Genomic DNA, 25,272 nt, shown 5'->3' with positions numbered 1-25,272 from the left:
CATGTTCCAGTCTTATCCATGCTTTTATGTTGCTTGCGTTTTTTTCCAACGTGGACACGAATTACAATAATTAATCTAAAACTAGAGCGACGACATGATTTGCCAAACACGAATAAATAGCAACAACAGGCGACGAGAAAATCAAAATTTATGTAGAATATGACAAATATTTGCTATCGATTGCCCGCTCTTTCTCCCCCTCTCTCTCTCTCTCTCTCTCTCTCTCTCTCTCTCTCTATCTCTCTCTCTATCAATCGCTCAAAATGAAACGGCGAAAAATAAACAAAAAACTATGTTCAAGTGGAATACGATAGGCAACCCAATCAAGTGGAAGCGAACGTATTGACTCTCAAATGAAAACCGGACAAGGAGAAAAGTTTTGCACATTTTGTGAATATCGAACATCCAAAGCGCTAGTTCGACCGTTCCAAAAACTTGTTAGTTATGAAGTTAAGTGGAAATAAAGCGTATGGAAAAACACACCAACTATTTTATCGGTCATTTTTTCGACGGCGACGACCGTGGACACATTACAAACCATGAGGAACAATTACATTCAAATTTTTGAAATTTTCAGTACAATTCCTACGAAATCTATGATCGTACCTTTTATTTTATCCATATTGAAAAATTCACCCTCCTCAAACTTATTGAAATTTTAACTCGAACCGTTGTATCAATTGGTCATTAAAAATTGCGAAGGCAGAAAATTTCAAAAAATAATTCGAACAAACACGCTGAATAGTGACGGGGAGGAACCCTCCCCGCCGGTATAAATTGACGATAACAATGTGCTGAATTCGAACCGGCAGCGACATCTTGCATCTGTAAACAGATTATGCAGCAATTGGTAAACGTCAAACGCATCGCTAGTACACATAGTCGATTTTCAAACAACAAAAGTGCTCTCGTTCATCTACAAATTTTGGATTCGTTCATTTACAAATTCCGACAAAACCATCATTTCCATTGTAAACTGCCATCGCTATCGACGGATTTTCAATTCTTTTCCGTAAGAAATTGCATTTTTCTTTCTTTAATTCGGGTGAATTGCATTCATTGCGAAACGTCTAGAAATGTCGCACACAATTTTGTTGGTACAGCCGGGCGCTCGACCAGAAACTCGTACATATTCAGGTTGGTATAATGATTGTAAAATGCACGATTTCACAAGTGTCATAAAATGCGAATTTTGTTTGGGACTTTTTAGACTATGAGTCGGTGAATGAATGTATGGAAGGTGTGTGCAAGATTTACGAAGAGCATCTGAAACGTCGAAACCCGAACACACCGACCATTACGTACGACATCAGCCAGCTGTTTGACTTTTTGGATCAGGTACGTGTGAACAAACATTGCTAAATGCAAAATGTGTTTCCGCTGACATTCGAATTGAAATGGTGATTTTGTTGTTGTTGTGCTTACAGTTAGCTGATTTAAGTTGCTTGGTATACCAAAAGTCTACAAACACATACGCACCGTACAACAAAGAATGGATCAAGGAGAAAATCTATGTGCTGTTGCGACAGGCGGCCGGTACCACAGACGACCAACCCTCTGCATCGACGGCTCATTAAATTTTATCAACAATCTTCTCTCCATGTTCATACCAATTTTGAAAATTTCGTAAATCATCTCTCATCATCGACCATTTTCGTATTGCAATTTGTGTCAACGCGCATATGAACCATAACCTTTGACAGATCTTTGCCCAATACACAAATATTATTCTTAATTTTTTTTTTTTCGTCAAATTTGCGATTTCACCAAACGAAAACAATATGAACATTTAACAATATTCATAAAACAAACAAACAAACGAAATGAATTCGGGTGCAATGTTTGAATAACATTGACCACAAATATTATTATTTAAAATATTAAGCTACATGATATTATTATGTGTAATATCGAATGGAAAAGAGAAACGGAAGAACATTGGAATTTCGTTCTGCGATTAATTATTAACATACGGTTTACTAGCTCCCTTTCCCATAGCCGTAAGCCAATTGTAGCCATAGACTTTTCCTTTTCGAGTTTATGTAAGATTTAGCGGGTGATTGAGAGTGCAAAATTCACACATCAAATTGAATAGTTTGTTTTTGCGACTGAAACAAAACAAAAACTTAACAATTTATTTTAAATGAGTAAAATTATTTAATACTGAATAAAATGAAACAAAAGAAAACGCAATTCGTGACATATATTTTATTGTAGACTTTTTTGAATCTATGTCGTGTGTCGGATTTTTTTTTGGACTTTTAGCTGGGGAATCGAAATAGGGGAGATAAGAAGTCTATGGAATAGAACGTGTTTTGCGAATAGAACGAACAAATTTTGAGTTTGTCTAGTACACAATGTGTACTTGTCCACGTGTACAAGTGAAATAAAAACAGAACTGAAGTCAAAGTAAAACACGATTCATTCTTATACAATGAACAGGATCAACTGTTTAATTTATTATTGTTTGAAAAATAAAACGGAAATTGATACAGAATGCTGTATGTGTATTACATTTCCTTATACAAATAAAATTAATGTCTAGCCTTTTGTCGTGGCTTGTCCGACTCCATTTCGTATTCAATTTCGATGTGTCTCTTCTTGGCTGGTTTGGTTTTATTGACAGTTGGTTTCTTCGGCACACGTTTGTTCTTCGATCCAACATCCTATTGGAAATGAACGTATAATAAGAAAAATATTTCGATTAGTAGGGGAAAATAATGAAAAATCTTCGATTGAAGAGAAACATTCAAAACGAAAAGAAGAAAACGTATTCAAAAAACAGCTTTTAACCAATCATCTTACCTCAATATCATCATCATCTGACTCAAAGTCGCTGGGCAAATAAACTTTTTGTTTCTCGCCCGATTCACTTTCAGCGTCTGACATTTCAGAGTCACTATCATCGCTATCCTCTTCATCCGATGGTGCTTCTACAAATTCTTCAGTAAGTTCCAATTGTGACTTTTGTCTCGATCCTGGTGCAGTTTCTGTTTCCATTTCCATTTCCAATTCATCTTCACTAACCTCCTCATCTTCAGCCTCACTTTCAGCTTCCTCTTCCACTTGTTCCTCTTCCAGGGCTTTGTTGAAGACTTTTTGTGGGAAATTGTAAATATCCTGATAGGTACCTTTCTTCAATCGATCCAACAACTGCTTCTCAATGGCTGAATCCAATTTGGCGGCGACCAATGCTTTTTCTTCGCGACGTCTCTCACGACGCTCGATCTTTGTTTGAACGGGCACCAACAGTTTCTGTCGACGCAATTTCAGTTTACGCATACGAATCAAGTATTGTGTGATCTTAATGAAACGTTGTTTGCACTTTTGCCGAATGTAATTATCCCAAAAGACCAAATTCTCGTTAATTTGATAAATGGCCTTTTCGAAATTCCGCGACAGTTTCACTTTTTCCCATAGTTTCGATGGGAAATGTGATCGTTCGGCAGTTTTCATGTACAAGTAAATAATACCCTTCTCTTCGCGAATGGTCGCATACTGACTGTTGGCCAACGGACACGATACACGCGTACACAAACCCGTCAGATTGTATTCATGCCGGCAGAAATTTCGGGTATCAGTTCTGAAAGGGATGTAAAGAAATTAGCTATTCCATTAGAAATGTGATGGAGCGCGATGGTTGTTTTTTCCATTCAAAATGTTTCACTTACTTGACTTTGTGCGAACAAAACGACTTATTGATAATGCTCCAAACAACCTGCAAAAATAATGGGTAAACAAATTGAAAATTTCGAATTATCCTATGAACATAAGCGGATTTCTTGTCTCTAACTTACATCGTCGTTCTGCATTTTTGTGAAATTTGTCTAACAACTAGTGAAAATGAGGTAAAAAATGAAAAGAGAATGGTTTTTTTAAATTTGTATCAACTTTCGAATGCACGTGCTAGAAATGTAGTGACAAGCATTGACATTATGCGATTTCTGCTATGGATATTACTTCGTACTGTCATTGAAATCTAGTACGTTGATCTGGTACATTTATGTTATTGACATCGGTTTTAAATCGTATGTGCTGAATTCGCATATATAAGTCGTGTGAATACAGTGGAAATAAATAAAAGTCCTGTGCGATTACAAATTGTAAACATCTGATCGATTGAAAAATGTCGCGGTATTTGTGCGAATTTGAAGTGTTTGGCCGAGTGCAAGGTGTATTCTTTCGAAAATATACGAAACAACAGGCAGATTCACTTGGTGTAGCCGGCTGGTGTATGAACACACGGGATGATACTGTGAAAGGCGAAATCGAAGGAGCTGAAGATAAAATTGGACTCATGAAACAGTGGTTAGAAAAGACCGGCAGTCCATCGTCTCGTATTAGCAAAGCCATTTTCTCACCGCTCCGCACAATCGACACACCAGTTTATACGAATTTTGCTATTCGCAGGTGAAGAGAATGGACTGAGTTTTGGATTTATGCTGGAAATGTCTGGAATATTAGCTGAAATGGACTAAATTATTATAATTGCAAGCAAATTAAAATAGAAATAAAAATGAAAAAAAAAAACAAAAATGAATTTCATTTCATTCATTTTTTTGCCAGACATTTTTCTATCAATAGCACTACGACAATAAACAGAGAACGTAAAATCTATGACAATACACGACAGGTACAATCGATTACACTGATACCAACTGAGATTCATTTCAATGTTTACCGTTACCGCACACCGTCAGTGCCCAATTGATGTCGCATCATTATCACTGTACCACGATGTTAAAAAACGAACGTGATTTTTCCACTTGCAAAGCGACAGTAATTCGTAGCACATGGACCTTTTTTTACTTTTTCGTTGTCGGTTTTGAATTGAATTACATATTTGTGATAAAAAAAAATCGATTGTACACGTTTTTTAAAGAAATAAATTCTATTGTAATAAATCAAAATATTCAAGCAAAATGACCACAGAAACGGAAGCAAAGAATATTATTAAAAGTATTTTGAATATACGATGTCGAGATGGTGCAACGATTGCCGACATTGAACGTAAGTCAATCCACATGTGGTTTTTCGATAATTCATGCTAAATTGTTTGACTATTTTCCGAAGGTGACTACCATGAATTGACTGGCGAGCCTCTGATGGACGCATACAATTTTTTGAACAGCATTGACTGTGTTTTTTGTATCGAAAGTTCGAATAGTGAGCCAAAATGGTATGTGAACAGCGACAGTATGGAACACATTAAAAAATTCATACTGGAACAACGTCAACCTCAATCGACAAAACCGAATCGACCACCGCAAAAAGCATTGAATCATTCTATCAAAGGGAATGACTGCTTTTTCAAAGATAATATCGTGTATAAACACATGCGGTAAGGCCTTTACACATGCTATTGAAATATCGAATGCACGGAAATGTTGATTAGATACAATGAACTGAATCCAACCGCTAAAAACCGAATTTCCCATTTCAATTCAGGGCACATGTCGTCATTTGATTCTTTGATAGCACATTTGTTTTCCACATTTTGAATATTCTTGTTTCCTGCCAGCAAATACAAACAGCACCAAAATTCACGTCACGAAGACATCAATAATACCAGCTTTAGCAGCTTTAGCAGCGTTAGCAGCCATCAATATGGATCGATGCAAACACCTCCGAAGCCATCAAAACCTAAATTGCATGCACAGTTTGTCGGTGATGATTTCTTTCGTCTGCTAACACATGAGGCAACTGATCAAGACCTTAATCGAAGTAAGTTTATCAGATTTTTTCCCAAGATAGTGGTAATTTTCGCTGAAGTCGGTTTTCGAATACACACATTTCATAAGATTTTTCAATCTCACATTTTTTTTACCATATCTTCAATTTCTACTGCATATTCCACAGAGTTTGGTGTTCAACAGGCTGGTTTATGCGTATCGGGATTGAGCATTCCCGCGGCAGCCAAGCTCATTGAACTCACACCCTCCTTTAAGTCAAATAGATTGCTCTTAAACGTTGGTTCGGTGGATATTTTGCATGGTCACGACTTGGTGGAAATGTGTGCTGATTTCGAGCGTTTAATCAGAGTGTGTGAGCAAAGTGGATTGACGCCAATCATCACGACACTGGCACCTTTGGCGAATACCGGCCATTCACCTGAAATGTTCGAAAAATTGCGCCATTTCAATATGTTTATCGTGGAAAAATATTTCTTGAAATACGAGATAATCGATATATGGTCGAAAATGACAAATCCCCGCGGCGCCACCGACTTTGCTCTCTTCAAGACGTAAGGATGATTGCATATTTTGGGTGCTTTTTTTCTCAATTGATAGAAGGCGTTATATCAACTTAATTGTCTGTATTCCTTTTTTTGCTGTTTTCCAGAGAGCCAAATTATGTGAGTGGGAGCAGCCGCCCACACGTGCTGTGGAGTCAAACAGGTCGCACGTTTATTCGAAACCACATCAAATGGTCCATAGGCAACATGTTGAAGATAAAAATGGATCGCGTACACATTGATGCGTGAGACGATGGCATAATCTCTCAGTGAAAAAAGTTGCCAACGCAAAATCTTCAACGGTGTTCCTATTAGTAAAAGCATGGACTTATTCAAATGACAACCCTTGAGAAATTGACGAATCCCCATTTTTTTTTAAATATTTGATTGTAAAACTATACGTGATTCGATTGTTAACCGAAAATTCCCCTTCCCCAAAGACTTGCATCGCTTTGTTTGTTGTGTTGTACCCAAAATGCTGTACTGTTTTAGATTGTAAGTTTTTTTTTATTGTTTGAGCTAAACCATTTATCGCTTGGTTGCTTGTGTGAAAAATAAAAGTTGAGCTAAACCACAAAATGTGAAATAAAACACACGAGCGCTTTTTGTTTTTTTTATTAAATTCATGCAAATTTATTTCTGAAATAAAAATTGATGACAATTTCTCGTGTTTTGTTTTCTTCATTTTCTTTCATTTGAACATATTTTCCATTTTGTTGGCTAACACAAAAGAGAAACAACAAGGATGACCGTGAGAGAGTCAGTTTGTCACGCGCTGGCCAAACTGAATGAATGAGAACAAAAAAAAAGAGATGAAGTGAAAAAGTTGCCTCAGTTGCACAACGATTCCACACTTTCCGTTGTGACATTTCAAAACGAAAAATTCGAATAAAATAAAGTAAGTAAAAGATCGCTTTGTTGAAACATTTAAAATATTTTTACATATCTTCCTTACGTGCTAAAAATATGGGCGTTTTGCTGTATTTTTTCATCGTATGTTTTTTTACCTCAATGTTGTTTGATTTTTTTTATGTAAGTTTTTTTTCCATTAATTTTTTTCACTTAAATCCAATCAGAATATATGCATATTCGCTCAAATAAATATATATTCTTTGTAGTAGTAATACCTAATACATCTGTATAAAAATGACTTAAAAAATTGTGTTACAAAAAAATCTGATTTTTTTTCCTTTCTTCTTATTTTGTTTTGTTATTCTCCACAAAAAAAATTGTTTCTTCTTATTCAAATGACGAGCTCCATTTTGTTTTGACGTTTTTTTTCAAGTTTTTTTCTGGACTATTTCACCTTATTTCTTTTTTTTTATTTATTGTTCTTCACTGTTTTTGTTGTTGTTTGTTTTGCCAAATTTTGCTATAAGTTTTGCAAATTTCTTCTCTCGAGTTGAATAAAATGAACAAGTAAAATTCCGTTTATTTCTTTCCTTCAAGTCGGATCCATTTTATGTGGTAAATAGTTTTAAACGATATTAGTATGCGCTATGTATTGTACCTATTATTTATGAGCTATATGTAAATATTAATAATAGATTTGATTTTTTTTTCTTCTTTTGTTATGTTTTCTTTTTGTTAATTTTTGCGCGAATTGAAGAGAGATCAATATGTTATGCAACTTTTTAAGTGATACAATATACACTTAACGATTTTCTTTTTATACGATTAGTTTTCCATTTTACCTCATTTATTTTATTCTTTTGTTTTGTTTTAGTTCTGTTTCTGCAACATTTGTTATTGCATTTGCTCATTTAAAAAAAAAAGTTTTTCAAATAAAAATGGAAAAAAAAAGTTTTGAAATGTAAAAGAAATTAGCAAATTTTTGGCAGAATTGAAAGACTTTTTTTTTATTATATTGCCATTAGAAAATTATAATTAAAAAAAAACTCGTTCGGGGGTTAGGAACATAATCCTAGGCTACGATATCAATCGTGGAGACCAACGAAATGAAGCGTTAATTTTGTTAATAATTCTAAAAAAAAACATGGTTTGACTTTGTAATTTCATTTGACACGATGTTTTAGCGCTTGTTGTATGTATGGCAAATCGTTTGTCGTTTACATAAATTTCTTTGCTTTTCTTTTGAGTAGATCATCTGTTAATGTTAAGAATTGGCTTTCGTTCGTACATTTTGGACCGTTTCCGGTTTCTTTCTTTTTAAATAAATGACATTATTTTTCTTTGAATATTTTTCCATGTGTTAGATTTCAAAAGATACAGATGTAAATTATACAATGTAATCAAAATAGAAAGATCAAAACAGATCAGGCAGAAAGTGTGTGCAGTTTTAGAATGAGAAAATTTAATTTGTATACATTCGATCACTGCGCGAATTGATCGCTTATATATTTCAAATACGATGCGCTAGCGCCATCGGTTTGTTACTTCTGTCTTCTCTACCCCAACTCTTTCTTCTTCTTTGTTCCACAATAAAAATGTAAAGAGAATTATTTATGTATTTATGGCCTTATTTGTGTTTGTGCTTCATTTTCTTTATTACTGTGCTTCTCTAAAATTCTAAATTCAATCGATGTTTTGCGATGCGGTGACACCCGATTATCGATTGCGCGTCAAGTAGAAAATATTTTAAAAAAAAAATTATATCATAAATAGCTTTCTTTTATTGCAGTGTTTTTAATGCCAGTGGACATTTAAATGAATCATAAACTAAAAATACCGTCATTTTCACAAATGTTCGGGAATTTTCGAGCACATGTCTCTTCTTTTATCGAATGGATTGCCTGAATCGCGAATAGATGCTATTTATGAAAAGCCGATTGAGGGATAGAGAACGTTTTTCCACGAAGTTTACAAATGATGTTTCTTTTCACTGAGTTTTTGACGCGACACGATTTTAAGTCATTGAACGAGTTTGATTTGTAGGATATGATTGTGCATGCATCTATCTCGTACGCACACGTACGTGCATTTCTTTGATACATACACATTCATATCTCGTATAGTATACATAAAATTGAAAATAAAAACTATTATGAAAAGAAAGTGATATTAAATTAAATTGTTGTACACACACAAAACTTGGCTGTTGATTTTGGAACCGAGCAACAACGAAAAAAAACGGGGTTGTGACTTCGATCGAATGCGATTTTTCTTCTGAATGGCCACGTTCTGTTGATAGGACTCAAACTTATTTATAAATTTCTATCCAAATCATTGAGTAGATCTTTCGCAAATGAAAGTCAAATTAATATCAACTTTGAATCTATATAAAAAAAATTGTCACTTGCAGCATCTTTTCCGTTTCTTTATCTTCTTTTCGTTTGTTTAATACTTAATTTTATAAAAGAAATCGCAGGAGCACAACATGTTGCGTTAGACGCCGTTCTGTTGTAGCCGCTCACGAGAAAAAAAGAACTATTGTTTTCTTTTATACAAACCGATGAAATCGCAAAGACAATCGAACATTACATTTGATTGATCCTCTTGAGTTGCAAATATTTATCCGGGGGAAAGAGCATATATACATATATGCACTGAAGATCATGACGTCGTGGGTATATAGTTTCAAAAAGACAAATTTTGATGTTTTTGTTACGATGATTTTCAATTACTTATTGCATCACAATTGGCATGGCTCAGGTGCTGTTCATTCAATGCTGCGATTGATCCTTCACCAATCGATATATGTGATGTTGAGCGCCGCAATTTGAGTTCGCCACCTCAAACACATACGCGATGCAAAGTAATGTCTCATTGGTCTCTCGGTTTGACACGACCTATAAGTGGAAGAAAGAGCATCGTTTAGTTTGATTTTGTGTTTTACCTCAACCGGCTGTGTGTTGGTACTCACCTGTAGAATTGTGAAGTTTTCAAGAACACTGTTCATCATGTATCGTTCGGGCAAGCCCTTCAGTTTCTGAATGAAGTTGATCATGTACTCGCACATTGGCGATCTCTGAATGCGATATATAAACCTTGAACTTTCCAAGCGTGAATATTCCGTTTCCACTTTTTCTACCACCTGTTTGCCGAACGAGCACACTTTTGTCGAGCACGTTATCACGATGTTCTCATTGCTTTCGTATCTGTTTGGAAAGAGATGGAAAAGTGTTCAATTCAATTTAACACAGCATTGAATCGATATTCAACATGTCATTTGACACACACTTGATTTTGATGTTAATTAAACTAGTTCAAAGTATTCAAAACAAAAATTATCGAAAAACGCTTCGCTACTTACTGGCTGGTGACAGCGTAGAATGCTCCGGCTTCGTCTGTAATGTTTGTGTTCAAGTCTGCCCAGCACTTCACTAAGTAAAATGCGTTCTGTGGTCCTCTTTCGTATAATTCTTTTAGTCCACCTGATTTTTCTGGGAATTTATCGCTGATCTCCTTGATGTTCACTGACTGCTCAAACGGTAAAATGAGTAAATGTATTAGTTTTGAAACCAGTTGAAAGGCTGTGTTTTCACTGAATTTACCTCAAGTAATGGATCGGAGTAGGACGTTTTGCCATTAATGTGAACGAATAGGTGGCGATACTACGAATATTGAAATCGAAAAGAAGTTAATATACCAAAGCCAATGAAACTCACTTCTATATCTCTTAAATGCCAAACCGTTTCAATGTGTTGAAATCGTAACGGCTATTCACTTACCACTTCTTCTCGTTGAACTTCCATGAAAGCGGAGAATTCTAATAGACGGAATTTACTTGTTGCGATTGCTCGCCCTTCCCATGAAGCTTGAGCAGATGGATGTCCAGCATCGATTTCGCCCGATATTGCTGTGGCCGGTTTACCTCCGTATGGCTGTTGTGAGAATGGCTTAATGCTATAAACAAAATACAAAAAGACACAACAATTAAAATAAATTGGAGCCAACAATCGCGGAAAATGTAAACAGAAATGTGAAAAACTTACTCTTGTGAAGTGCTTGGTTGGAGACCCGGTTGCCAGAATTGCTGTTGAATATAAATGCAATACAATGCAATGTAATTCGATCAGTAAGAATTTGTATTTACAATTTATTTATGTGATGTTTGCTATTCAGTTTAATTCCATGGTAATTGTATTTACATACCACTTTGAGTTTAGCTTGAATCTCTCGCAATTTTCGCCTGGCCAAAACTTGTATGTGTGAGCTCACTTGTTTTCTGGTTCTTGTTTTGCCCGTTCTCAATTTGATGTATCGTGCTATAAGCTCATTTCGGCCTGTAATGATAAGTTTTTTTTTTGTTTATTTCGTTATTCATCAAAAGTGTCTTATGAAAACAAATCAATTGTTTGCACTGCAGTGTAAACATCTATTCATAATTGATTACTTTTCACCCTGTAACAAAGCGTGAACGCATTTATTTTGAGTGCATTTCACTCATAATCAAAGTTAAATCATGCGCGGCATTTTTTTTTTGACGAGCAATTTCGAAGTGATAACATAAAGTCATAATTGTTACTAAAAATTGTTCTTTTTTTTTCGTTGTTGTTTGTGGTGTTGAACAATTAAAAAAGATGTGTTTGATGCTTACCATACATTTTCCCTTCGTCCGAAAGGATGATTTTCCTCCGGCCGCATGGTGGATAGATGGCGAGAGCTTCTTGAAAACTTTGCTCAATATCTGGGCTCCAGACACCTTCAGCATCGGCCGACGATAGATCTTTGTCATCATCGCTCATATCACCCACATCCAAGTGTTTATCGACGCCAAGGAGATCGACTGATCCCATCGGACCAGCCGCCCCGGAGCCAACTGGTGTCCACGGCGAAGTAATGTTGGCGGTTCCAAGTAAACTGTCTGTGAATTACGAAGAGAAAATAAAGTCACGGTTATTAAAAACAAAATGGGCTTCGTATTCGAGTTTTATATGGCAAATGAAATGGTCGTGTGATTTATATTTATATGTTATGAAATGAATATTGCAACAATTGCAACAATGTTAATGGCATAAAGGAAACCGCAGAGTCGCGTTCTAAAATCATTTGATGAATGTTCAACATTTGTTCCATATTTGTCGTGTTATTGTTTCTGGATTTCGGTCGATGTTGTTGTGAAAAGAAATATTTTCGTGGATTTCATGCGAAACATTCGCGTGAATAGATCGAGATGGCAATGAGATAGAGAGAGAGAGAGAGAGAGAGAACGAGAGAAAAATGGCAGATTCATTGAAATCCTAAACTTCAGCAAAACAAGAAGAATTGAGTCGAACGAAAGAAAAAATCCGAGAAAATAACAATCAAATGTAAGCAAAATGCAAAATTATAATAACATCTAGAAATTCATAAAATGCATCGTTGAAATTGCACACCAAATAAAAGTAAGAAGCGAAAAAAAACGGAATATAATAACAATAAAACAAAATTCTAAACAAACCAATAATTTCAATGGAATGCAACAAACGAATGAAATAAATTTTATGCGCGCAGCCAAAGTAGTGGCTAAAGTATGGTACGCTCGCACACGAGTGTGAGAGAAAGCAAAAGCCAATGGGATGAAAATGGCTTTCAAATGAGGGGACCGAGATCGAGAGAGAGACAGACAAGGAAAAAAGAGGTGATGAAAATAAAAAACCAACACAAAATAAATAAATGTGTGCAATTACCACAAAAATACTAAAAACAGCAGTAAAAACAAACAATAAATAACTAGGAAATTCTCGACTCTTGATTTTGTTTCGCTAGTTTTGTGTTATTTTTTCATCGTTTATTTTTTTTTTTCCTATTCTTCCTCCTCAACTCTATCTCCAACTGACTTTTTCGATTAACGAGCGCTGCATTTTCTGGAAATCACAACACAATGATGTGCAATAACAAAGAAGCAATTATGTAATGATCAAATTCGACCGCATCAATCTGCAATCACAAAACGCCGTAATAATCATTTTCCATCCGCTTAGACAAAGCAAACGAGGGAAAGAGAGTGAGTAAGAGAGGCAAAGGCAGAGAGAAAGAGAGAGAAAGAAGTGATGAAAGAAAAATCAAAATAACATATAACTTGAGAGAAAGAAAACAATAAACAAGAAAAGAACCAAGAAGAAAATAAACAAGACATGGGCAGCGCAGCGCAGTGCAGTGCAGAGTAATGAGAGAGGCAGAGAGAGAGAGAGAGAGAGAGAGAGAGTGAATGAAAGAAGTGCACTGAACACGATGCAAAGAGCAACAAAAGAAAATCATACACAAACATGCATAAACGATTTTTACAAGATTACGGTGTAAATGCGCGCATAAATGCAATTGTATTCGATTTTGGGTTTAAGAGCCGAGAGCAGCAACAACAACAATAGCCGAAGCAACCATTTGTACACTTCTCTTTTCTATGGCTCTGTTACTGCTGCTGCTGTTATTGTTGTTGTTGTTGTTATGATTGTGTTTTTTTTAACTTCTCTTCTGTTGTTTGCTGTAGCCCACTTGCACTCGTAAACTTTAGCCATTGGCACTGGTAAACATAAGACACACATCACGCGCAATGTAGAGAAAAAGAGCGTAACAAGAACTAGAAACTTGGAAGAAAGATAGAAAGGAAGGAGAAGTACACTCACATGCAGCGTACAAAAAGACAACACACAAACCAAAACGTAAAAAAGAAGAGGCCAATCAAGCAAAATGATGAAGAAGAAGAAAAAAAAGAAACGACGACGACGACGATGACGGCGAACGAAACACGCATATTAAAAAAAACCTTCGTATAGAGAGGGCGCAGCAGAGTAAAAGAGCAGCAATGATCGAGAATCGTATGTATATGAAGCAATCAACGCGCTCGCTCGTTCGTTCGTTCGGTCGCTTTATGTGTGTGAAAAAATTCATATTCTTTTATGCTGTGGCTGACTCATACAGGTGTTTTATTGATATGCGGAGTTGAATTGATTTTTTTCCTTCTTCTTCTGCGTTACGTTTACTTTTTATTGGCTCCCGGAGGCTACAGAATATTCGTCGAATTGTCAATTTTTTTTCGCTTCTGCTGCTTCGCAAAAACATATGAAATCTGGTCACAACACATGATTGAGGTCTCGAAAAAAAGAGACACAAAATTTGACCAAAGAAACGGAAACAGCAAAACCACTTAATTTTTTTGGGGGAAATTTCCAGTGAATATACCAATTCGATTGGTATTAGTATTGAACGATCACACTATATCACCGATCGAAAAACGATCATTTTTTTCGCTTCATTTGACTTAACACTATTATAGTTGATTAACTTATTATTATTTTTTTTTTGGTTGGTGATGGTCGATATTGATATTCAATTTGCTACCTTTTCGTAAATTCAGCGCTAGCGCTGTTAGTTTCGGATCCGAAGGATGCGACATTCGATCTCTGTGATTCATGTATGATTTGTATCTTTTTATCAAACTTTCAAAAAATATGAACTGAAACTTTAGTCTGTTGTTGTTGTTGTTGTTTTTGCTCAACTTCAGTGGACTTTCAATTGGAGTATCCCATACACGCACGAATAATATTTTTTTTTTTTACATTCACTCTAGTCAAATAATAAGTTGCCGCGCAATCGATGCCAAGTAAGAAGTAGTAAGTGTTTCGAGTTCAACACGAAAATGATATAATGAACACATAAAAAAAATCGTTTCAAATTATCAAATCGGTGTGTTTTTTGTGTGATCGAGGCGACGAAATCAGAACGAAAACGCAAACACGCGCAAAATTTATTTTGACTTCAGAAAACGTTTTTTTTTCAGAACCAAAAACCGTGAACGCAATAATTAATAAAATCAAATTAAACCAACGGAAAAATCATAAAAAAATAAAATATAATAATGAACGAAACGAAACGAAAAATAAAAAAAAATATAAATATAATTAAATGGTCACAGAACCAATATGTATTACACACAGGTTACACAGCACAACACTTATTGTATAATAAATCTGTCGTATTGTCCGTGTTCTCCGTATTGCCCGTTATTACCAACATTCGAAAGACGAATTGCACGAATTCTGTGGTATATTTTTATTCACATACGATGGTGCCGTGTGTAGCAAGCAACAGCAGCAGCACATGTGTCTGTGTATTGGGCTGGTTGTTTTTTTGTGTGTGCTTGAAAATCGTCGTAGCCACCGAACGAACGAACGAGCGATGGGCGCGCGTAACAGTGAACCGAAGGAGCAACAGAGACAGAGACACATCGATCCGAAAGGAAAAAAACAAATATGAAAAAGAAGGATTGAATGAATAGTAATGAAACGAAACGAGAACCAGTCACATCATGAAATAAACAACATACGGGGCCCCAATATAGCATGTACGATTTGCTACGAACGTGCTCATACACGTATTCGGATCGTGTATGTATATCGGTATAACAAACACACAAAGCGAACGAGCGAGCGAGCGAACGAACATTTACATTCATCAAATAACATACAACAATAAAGAAAAACGTTTAATGCTGTATGGGCCGTAATGTTTTGCTATCTTTGTCTAACCCAATGCCGTCATATGCGCACCGCTTAATCGAATCGGACGATCGCGTATGCCGTTTGCTTGGGTGTGCGAGATGTGTGTGCCTGTTATTGCTGCTGCCGCTGTCGCTGCCATTGCTCACAAAACTATCGATATGTGTATAGGTAAAATGGATTGAACGTTAGCTCGATGCCTGTGCATATTGTGCAAATGTGTATAGTTTGCTATTATGGATATATGGTGAATGATGATGATGATGAATATGGAACAGAGAGCATATTGTGTGTGTGTGTGTGTGATTCAAATGGGATTTTACATGTATACGCGTGTGGAGAACCCTTTTACCCGTTTTTTTCTGTTCATTCTTTCTCTCTATCTCCCTATTGCTCTTTACTATTAATTTGTTCTTACTGTTGGTAATTTCGTAGCTGGGATGGGTATTCGTTTTACCTTAACCTTTTTTTTCTTCTAAATAGCATTCAAAGAACAACTAAGCGATTCTTGTGAAAGACATAGCCGCGATGATCGCTTGAAATGAAAACAACCTGAATTGTGTGTGTATGTGATACAAATCGGGCGCGAACCTCATCTGCACACTCACACCGTGGATACGTACAAAAGAAGAAGCAAAAAAAAAACAACAAAGCAGCAAGTCAATGATCAACGATACTAAACTGCACTCGATCGATCTTTTTCTTCTTTTCTTTTCTACTTTCAATGTGATCGCATTTGTTTACATCGCCCATGATCCATTGTTTTGTCTATGGTGTCTATTTTATATCGAGGTTTTTTCCGCCGAAACGTCCGACAAAAAAATGAGCCCAACAACAAGTAGAGTCACATTGAAGCTCAAGCTCAGATTCTCATTCCAAAACAATAACAATCGTGATGAAAATGAATCGAATTTGAATTGTGTGCGTATCATATTGCACCCGATGCAAAATCACACGTTCATCTCTGATTTCAATGTGCGCTTACGAAAGAGATTAACAAGCAATAGCAACAACGACAACATCATAATATTCTGATTTAATTTGCTGACTGTCACCGAAAATTCATGAATTTTTTTTTCGCCTTTTTCTTTTCGCTCTCTTTTTCTCTCGACGACTGTTTGTTTACTTTGGTTTTTATATACAAATAAATTCACATTTATTTACCTCAATCGATGTTTTTTTTCTGTCTTTCATTTCATTTCCCCGTTCGATTGTTTAGTTAGGAGTTACTTCGTGTGTTGTTTTTTTTGTGTGTCTTTATTTTTTTTGCTTTATTTTCATTTATATACAAACATTGAATCCCACTTTTCGTATGGCAATGATCGGCCGGCCAGCAAGCAAACGTGCAGGCGACGAAAGTAGTAAGGAATAAGCTAATAAATAAAATAGATTGTATGTGCAGCAAAAGCTTGAGCAGGCGAATGGTATATGTATACACACAACGGCCGTACCAATTAAATAAAATAAAACGTGAAATAAAAGAGACACACCAAATGAACATCAGCAGCGGCAGCCGCAGTACCAGTAGCACGGCAATAACAAACAGGCTCAACACAAACAGGCAAACCCAACAAAATGTGTGCACACACAAAATCGTCGGTTTCGATCCCTATTGACTGTAGTGTAGTGTAGTGTGTACTCGTGTACTACGATCTCTTGCAGCTCCCAACTTTAATATCGCTGTGCGCTGAATTTGAGAGCACATACAAAACGGCCGATTCGAATGCATCGCGAAAAAAGTAAGTCAACAACGGGGCTTATGCACACACACACACACATACGAACACTCTCACATACACACGTACACGGAGTTAGCGCGGATTTGGATGAACATGCGATGCATTTAGCATTAAAATATGAGTCAGTCAGACTCATGTTACGTGCACTCACTGTGCTTCGCTCGTTACAAATGCGTCCACACACTTATTCGCTCGTTCTCTCACTTCACTCCGGTACCGTGATGCAAAATTGCTTCATCTCCCATTCAGACTGTACCCTGCGCATTTTCACGGTACACTCTTGCATGCACCAAAATATAGGTAGACAACGACGATGACAACAACAGCAACAGAGGAAAAAAACAACAACACACACAACCGTCGTTGTCGTTCCATATAACATCATTATGAAGGCACACGCTTATTACTTTCATACGAACGTGCAACATACAATCCCATTCAAAATCTCTCTCGCATGCATCGATTCCGACTGGCGTTAGAATATTCATTTTAGAATGTACGACCAAATGTGTATGCACTCATCAATTCGATCACGATGATTGAACAGCGTTTTTTTTCTTCTCTTCAATCTGCCAATTCGACATTAATTCCACGCGAACAAACATTTAAATTGTCCAATCTCAGTCAGCAGTCAGCAGTCATTGACAGAGACAAATCCAGGGTAAAAAAAGATGAAGTAGAAAACATTATGCTGAAGTGTTGCCAATTCGAAATGTTACACTTTTCAAATCGAATTTCAATGCTGAAATCATTTCTAATCCGATTGCCTGTCTTCCTCTTCTCCCTCTCCCTCTCTCTCTGTGTGTGGATTTGAATTGTTCTAATCATTCGATAAGTTTTATTTTTTGCTTCTCCTAATCGTAAAGGTGAAAACTATAAATAAAGAAAACCGGTTCGTATTCAATTCGCTCTCTCATCACTCGAACAAGAGAATCAACGACGAACGAACGAATCGAGTTGAGAGAGAGAGAGAGAGAGAGAGAGAGAAAAAGGCACACATTTAGTCTACGTTATATATTTGGTGCCAATGGTGAATGGTTTACATAATTCGATTCAAACAGTGCAGTTCATCGTATTTACTTCGATTTTCGAGCAAATGAACGAAATTATTGTTGTTGTTGCTCTGGCTGTTGCTCTGGCTGTTGCGGTTATTGTTGCTTTGCACTCAGTGCTGTGGCGAAGCACAGAGGAGCCGAGAGAACGAACGAACGTTTCGTGCATCTATCTAATTCGAACGAAAACAAAACGATCATTTATCAAGATTCTTAGATGCATCATCCGATTATATTCTTATTCATATGATTCTAATAGCCGAGCAAACCGAGGACAAAACGGAGGGGAATGGGAAGAGAGAAGCGCAAAACACACGAGATGTGTTCCAAGTAAACGAATTGAAGACGAAAAAAAGAACAGCGTAAAGAAGAAGAAGAACAACGCATTTATGTACTTGATTTTGTGCCATTCTCCTCAACTTCGTTCGCCTGTCTTTGGCGTGTCTCTTGTGTGCTTTTTCCCTTCTACTTCTTCTACTTCTTCTTTATTTCGAGCGTGTATCATTTTAACTCTTCTATCTCATTTACTTTATCTCGGGCCATTTTCCATTTTGACTCTATTCATTGGGGCTGGTTCGCTCGCTCGTTGCTTTTATTTTTCTCTTTGTTTGGTCGATTGTTCTTCATTCTGTGTGGTTTTTCTTCTTCTTCTCTTCTCTTCTCTGTTTGTCGCGCGGCGCAACAATCAAATTAAAAGGATGAAAACGATAGTTTCTTATCGCTTGATTTTGTAATTTCTTCTTCATCGTCGTCGTCGTCGTTGTGCTCAAGCGTCTATTACTAGTTGGCCTTTTGTGTTTAACCTTTTTCCCTCGCCCGTCTCATTCTCATATATACAATTTACTAATTTTCAATTACGTGTCACCAAAAACGACGGCTCTTATGCTTTATAATAATTAATATATAGTAGTTTTTATATCTCAGCACAGTGTTTATGGCTGCGGATTGATTTAAGACCAACAGCTGTACATCTAGTTGCTGATGTATAAAAACAAACGATTGTCGCCGCCGCCGTGGTAGTCGTTGTAGTCATAGTCATAGTCGATAAAAAAAGAAGAAAAATACAGTCACCTCTCTCTGATCGTCACATTTGGAATCATGTTTGAGAGTACTGTGGCAGTGCGGGTTCACGCCGCCTGTAATATGTATCATTATAGTCTATAATGCACATTGAGCCTACCGAAATCGAATCTTACACACGAAATCAGAGTGGTTTTCTGTATCGCTGTGATTCATCTATCGCTTCATGTATATTTGATTCAATCGACGGCAATTAATTCAATAAATAAATGATTTATACGAAAAAAACACCGCGCTGATGACTTCAATTTTTTTTTTTGAATAATTATTTTTGTATCTTCTTGTGTTTTTATTTTGTGGATTTGTTTTTTTATCCCCCGAATGGTAGATTTCGAGTTTGGACGTTGCTGGGCCTAGTGTATAGATGTATACAATGTTTATTCAGATCGAGCGAATCCTCTATAAATCTTGGCTGTGCGCGCGCGTCAAGAAAATGAAACGGACAAAATCCCCAATGTTCCAAAAGTTAAAAATAAATGCGGTTGTGCAAAGAGAAAGAGCACTTCAGCGCGGGTAAATGATTAAAAATAGCCATAATTTCGGTGTTGTTTGAGGATTAAAAACACGTAATAGCCCCTGTACCGATTTTCTACATTGTGCACGCTCGCTCACACAATGCTCGCCATGATCATTTTAATACGGCCAGAAATGACGATATACATACATATGAATGTTTTGTACGCTATCGTCGACGGCATGATTAAAAACGGCGAAGCGCGCAAAAATTAAGAGAAAGAAGCGAGAAAAAAAAGCACAACCGAAAAGACCAAAAGGAAAAGAAACAGCACACGAATACACGGAAAAAGGTTACGTTTCATTTTATTTCTTCGGTTGAATTTTTTTTTGCCCGTCTTCTTCTTCTTCTTATGCAGTGTGGCAACTGTGTGTTCACATGTTTTTTTTTTATTTGTTGGCTTTCTTTCGTCGTTATTTGCCAAGTTTTTCATTCAGCTTGCTTCGTTTATTCTTTCTCTGTGTATACACACATCTCATGGTTCTGTTTTGCGCAAACTTAAATTTATATTTATATAAATCTGCGTGCAGATTTATAATGTCAGAGTTTATGAGAAGCAACTGATTTTCTGGATATATGCTGAGCGCACGCTCATCGTTGTCGTCTTCTTTCGCCTAACGTGAATATGTTCTGTGCGTCGCCACCGCCGTCTTCGTCGTCGTCGCCGACCGATGCGATATCATTTTCATACGCTGATTTCACGTTCTCTTCGGCAGTCAGTGAAATGAGTAAAGCGATCGTGCGCCGATTTGTATTTTCAATCTTTCTTCTCTTGTGTTTGTTTTTTTCCCTCTTTTTACTTCGTTCGCTTCGTTTTTTCCACTTTCACGAATTGACCGACTGCCGAGAGACAGATTCTATAAATGAAATCATTTCGATGATGTTCATTTCCAAAACAATATAAATAATTATTACATATGAATGAAGGAAAAACCGAGCGTTAACTGGTGTTCACAGGAGAGCACGACACTGACTCGGCGTGCGCGCAACACTGTAGCGGATCAAAAATAAATCCGAAATGGTTTGCCATTAATTGTGACCGCCATTAGAACTGACTGGTTGGTTGGTGTGTTTAAGGCTCAATTGAGCTTCTGTTTTTTTTCCTCTCTTTTCACGGTTGGTTGCGGGAAAATTGACACATGACCTTCAAAAGCTTTCCGCTTATAAATTTTCATTAAACACTTTTGAATGGGCGCGATGAAAATGCTCTCGCGAACAAATTACACGTCGAAGAGATCATTCGGGAAATATGGCCGGTTGAACGGGCGATTATTTGAAACATATAAATTAAGACGCCAGATGCGGTTTTACTGACTACGTCAATGGTTTGCGGCGACTCAAAGTTGTAGTTTTAGTCGGTATCACGTTATAGCGAAATCCCCAATGAATCATACGCGTAGTTTTCGCGTTGCGACGAGAAATGAACAAGAAAAAACAATTTTAATAACGCCAATTCGGCTAGAATTGACGGCAAACGTTGAAAATTGAGAAAGAGAAGAACAAATGTTGAGGCATTTTGTGATAGGAGAAATTTCTTTTCAGTTTGTTTATCAAATTAACATGCGTAAATTCATTCAACGTAAAAGCATGATCCAGTTTCGCTTATCGAGTGAATAAATGCGATATGAGTCAGAAAATGGGAAAATGTGAAATTTCTGCATTTTTGTGTTTATCAAAGACCCAAAAATGGCATCAATTGAATGAATGAAATAATTGCTATATCGTATATCCTACGCTAAATGGGGAAATGACGAAGAAATTCTTAAAATATTAATAATTTTAATAAAAATGAACGCATTACAAGCGATTTAAATTTAATTTTTTTTTGCGTCAATTGGCCGAGTAACATTAGCTTAATGTCGCTGAGTAAGTTGATACTGTTTCTTCTTCTTCTTCTGTTTTTTTTTTGCTCAACGTTTCGTTTGTGTTGCGGGATTGAGGTAAGTGAGTGATGAAGTGGAGGCTGTTTAAGAAGAATCGATTATTACGGTGCTTGAAAGTAATACGTTTAATTGTTGCGCATTAACATTAGCGTAAATTGATAATCGCGTATTTGCAAGCTGTTGCACTTTGAAGTCTCTTTCTCCTTAAGCGCGCACCGACAGGCCAAGCACACGTATGTGCTTGCTTACCGTTGCCACACCATGCACACCTCGTCAAAGACACATACACACACAGAGACACATAATCAATGTACATGTCTATTACAAATGGCTGTAAGAGAGCTGGAACTTTGGCGGAGGCAAATACATTGCTTGGAATATCATTTATGCCATTCATGCGATTGCAATCTTTTTCGGTCTTTGGCAAGTTTGCTACTTTTTCTTTATGTTTCAGCGACGACGCGAAGGTCTTGCAATAGCGAGGCTATGGCAGCAGCAACAACAACAACAACAAAAACAGCAAACACAAAAAAAGAAACAGCCAATTTATTAATTTGTATTTAATTGATGTGTGTACCTGTGTTCACCTAAGCCACCGCACAACGACGAAAATGACAAAAACAAAGTGCAACACACAAAAGAGAAAAGAAGCACAGCTACAAAGAAGAACAAAATAAGAAGAAGTAGAAAAAAATATAAAGTGCTTCTGCAGTACACAAGAGCGAGCATTTAAGCAGAAACACGTCGGTGAATCGTCGTCGTTGTCGTCGTCGGTGATGTGTTTTGTGATTGCAAGTAAATGTGTTCACATTAAAAAAAGAATAGAGCATGGTGACTGTGCGCTCGGTTCATTCTATAATGCATATATATGAAAACAACATCAGTGGGCTTTTGTTATGTATAATGCTCTCTGGCTATGGCTGTGTGCATCGGCACACAACAGAAAATGTATTTGCGCACGTAATGCAAACAGAACGAACACAAACCATGGCGAACAACAACAACAGCGATTCGGCGGTTGGTGAAGCGAGTTTGTACTGTATTTACTTCGTTCGGTCGGTCGGTCGGTCGGTCGTTCGATACGTAGGTATGAGCGTACGATTCGATATACCTAGAGCATGATGAATCGACAACGACAACATCATATACACGGAGAGAAAAGGAGAGATATCAATGCTTGAGTATCGTGCCTTTTATACACGTACTATTTGCGTTATATATTACACGAATCGACCCATTGTTGACGAATCGACGACGACACCGTCTGAAAAGTATACACCAATCGCTTCTTATCACACAAAATTGTCGATAATTTTAACGAAAAACCGCTACGATGTGATAACATTTGATCAACTCTTACTCATTTTCTTCCCAAAAAAGACCATGAATAATTGCATAAAATTTTAATGCTAAAAAAAACCGGAAAGAAAAGAGAAATTAATGGAATAACGCCATAAACGGGCCAGTGACGATTAGAGCGATTGGCAGCGACGATGACGATGATGACGACGACGCGACGCAAGCGTTTTCCAGACGGGACAATTGTACCTATATATTTGGCCCGTTGCGTGTGTATACGTATGTATTTGATGGGTGATACGTGGAACGCCATCTTATTGAAATATTTCAACTAACACAAATATTCATCTCATTAAATTCCACAGAAAATATTTTCATGTTTCATTTCGAGTCAGAACCGAATGGAAAAGGGGACCGACAAACATAAACACGAATCAGAATGCACATATAATAAAAGAGCCAGAGAAGAGAGAGAGAGAGGGAGAGGGAGAATGAAGCGAGCACAAGAGGAAAAAAACCCAATAAAAACGAGTGTGTCGTTTTAGCCATGAACCAAAATGGAATAAAATAAAATTAAAATGAAGTAAAAAAAAAAGGAGAACACAATTTATATGCAGAGAGTAGAATTTCCAGAGAAGGAACGAACGAAAAATGTAGAATTTTTCTTTTTAAATAAACTGAACTAAACGCTCGAAAATGCAAACAATGAACATGATCATGAATTTTATTTTGGTCGTTACTTACCCAGTGTAAAAAAGTTAAACGTTCACTTGATCTAAGAATAAAATGCACTCGCAATAGATTTAACTATTTTTTTCTGTTTGTTATAAGATTTGTTGTAAAACTTGCAGCAGAAGTCAATTTCTTTTTCGTCGGCTTCAATAAAAAAAAAATTGTCGCGACACAAAATTTCGCTTTTCAAATCAATCGTTACTTCGAATCAATTTGATTAGTACACTTTCATCCACTTTCCAGAGCTATTTGTGATGGCCGGAAAAAAATGATTTAAAATTGTTTTCAAATTTTGTGCTTGAAATTTGAACTGAACAGCGAATTAAAAAAAAAACCAAGAATATCAGTCCGAACTATCAACAACCGTCTGTATTATTTAGTATGTATGTTGCAGCTAGCTGCTGTGCTGTGTACTAACCGAACGACAGAGAAACGAAAACAAACCGCTTCTGTTGCGTACAATCGTAAAACTATTCCGTCGAATATGTGTGGAATGCCAAGAATGGCAGATATTGCAATATGTTAACGTGTATTCTGTTGAATACAGTTGTGTTTTTCGTTATTTCTTTGCTGCCCGTTTCGTTCTCTCGCATTCTCATTCGCTTTCCTATATACAAGACCATTTATTATTCGCAGTTGCTTTGCTTGCGTGCGTTGTGTATGTACATGCTATTGGCATAGGCACAGGCACAAGGCGCACGCATACACACAAAACTTGCACAGAGTAAAAACCCAAATATACAAACACACAGAGAGAGAGACATCGTCGTCGTCGTCGTCGTCGTCGTCACTCGCGTTTCGGCTCCCTCTTATCCACATACAAAGCCTGCACACTCAACATTCTGGTTGAATTTCAATTAAACGGAGGAATGGTTGAAATGTAAGGCAAGTGAATGCCTCACTGCGCATAGATACATTGCGCAGCGGCACGATTGCTGCTGCTGCTGCTTCTCGGCATTCTAGTGGACTTGTAATTTCTGTTAGCGGCTCAATGCAATCGCTTGCGAATATGTCCGCATCAAATGACTGTAAATAACATGGTTCTACAGAGAGATACGCACAGAGACGATGGTGACGTATAATATCCTCTTTCTCTTTTGCTCTCCCTCTCGTATACCTTCGTTTGTTATTGGTTTGTGTGTTGGTTGCGTTTAGTCATTTTTTTTCCTTCACTCAAAGCATCGGCTCGGGACTCCTTTGCACAAATATCAATGAACTGAGAAGAGACAGCGAAAGCATATGTGTGCCTCACTGTACGTGAGTTCATGCAATGTTTTGTGTGTGCCTTGAATTCAACCAAACCGTTTTAATGCCATAACACAACCTCATGTACTATAAAAATTTATAGTAAATTCATG

General features: G+C 36.8%; 5 protein-coding genes across 6 annotated transcripts; 3 read left to right on the top strand and 2 right to left on the bottom strand.

The window, feature by feature from the left end:
• The first annotated feature begins 845 nt into the window (after positions 1 to 845).
• LOC129567712 (enhancer of rudimentary homolog) lies at positions 846 to 2,193 on the top strand. The gene is made up of 3 exons (XM_055444887.1): positions 846 to 1,137; positions 1,211 to 1,338; positions 1,428 to 2,193. The coding sequence occupies exons 1-3, from the start codon at positions 1,077 to 1,079 to the stop codon at positions 1,575 to 1,577; spliced, it is 339 nt and encodes a 112-aa protein (XP_055300862.1). The 5' UTR covers positions 846 to 1,076; the 3' UTR covers positions 1,578 to 2,193.
• Positions 2,194 to 2,424: 231 nt separating this feature from the next.
• On the bottom strand, positions 2,425 to 4,054 carry LOC129567711 (protein MAK16 homolog). Of its 2 annotated transcripts, XM_055444886.1 has the most exons (5): positions 3,896 to 3,956; positions 3,798 to 3,834; positions 3,672 to 3,718; positions 2,806 to 3,583; positions 2,425 to 2,666 (listed from the first exon to the last, which is right to left on the bottom strand). In XM_055444886.1, exons 2-5 carry the CDS (start codon positions 3,810 to 3,812, stop codon positions 2,535 to 2,537), a joined length of 972 nt encoding a protein of 323 aa, XP_055300861.1. In that variant the 5' UTR covers positions 3,813 to 3,834; positions 3,896 to 3,956; the 3' UTR covers positions 2,425 to 2,534. The 2 variants fall into 2 exon arrangements, with proteins under 2 accessions (XP_055300861.1, XP_055300860.1); XM_055444885.1 differs by having other exon boundaries at positions 3,798 to 4,054.
• A 72-nt stretch (positions 4,055 to 4,126) lies between these two features.
• Positions 4,127 to 4,414, top strand: LOC129567713 (acylphosphatase-2-like). Its single transcript, XM_055444888.1, has one exon. The coding sequence runs from the start codon at positions 4,127 to 4,129 to the stop codon at positions 4,412 to 4,414; it is 288 nt and encodes a 95-aa protein (XP_055300863.1).
• Positions 4,415 to 4,729: 315 nt separating this feature from the next.
• Positions 4,730 to 6,830, top strand: LOC129567709 (maternal effect protein oskar-like). The gene is made up of 5 exons (XM_055444884.1): positions 4,730 to 5,010; positions 5,074 to 5,341; positions 5,522 to 5,724; positions 5,860 to 6,244; positions 6,343 to 6,830. The coding sequence occupies exons 1-5, from the start codon at positions 4,923 to 4,925 to the stop codon at positions 6,482 to 6,484; spliced, it is 1,086 nt and encodes a 361-aa protein (XP_055300859.1). The 5' UTR covers positions 4,730 to 4,922; the 3' UTR covers positions 6,485 to 6,830.
• A 1,236-nt stretch (positions 6,831 to 8,066) lies between these two features.
• On the bottom strand, positions 8,067 to 17,694 carry LOC129567708 (protein scalloped). Its single transcript, XM_055444883.1, has 9 exons — positions 14,459 to 17,694; positions 11,736 to 12,002; positions 11,291 to 11,421; positions 11,131 to 11,171; positions 10,867 to 11,041; positions 10,690 to 10,749; positions 10,449 to 10,615; positions 10,059 to 10,293; positions 8,067 to 9,984 (listed from the first exon to the last, which is right to left on the bottom strand). Exons 1-9 carry the CDS (start codon positions 14,529 to 14,531, stop codon positions 9,859 to 9,861), a joined length of 1,275 nt encoding a protein of 424 aa, XP_055300858.1. The 5' UTR covers positions 14,532 to 17,694; the 3' UTR covers positions 8,067 to 9,858.
• Positions 17,695 to 25,272: the final 7,578 nt, after the last annotated feature.

The sequence above is a fragment of the Sitodiplosis mosellana genome, unplaced genomic scaffold (assembly GCF_009176505.1).
Source record: "Sitodiplosis mosellana isolate CC-2019 unplaced genomic scaffold, AAFC_SMos_1.0 Smas_scaffold_12, whole genome shotgun sequence".
Taxonomy (NCBI): Eukaryota; Metazoa; Arthropoda; class Insecta; order Diptera; family Cecidomyiidae; genus Sitodiplosis; species Sitodiplosis mosellana.
The sequence above is the reverse complement of the archived record's forward strand: the minus strand, read 5'-3'. Positions and strand labels throughout refer to the sequence as shown.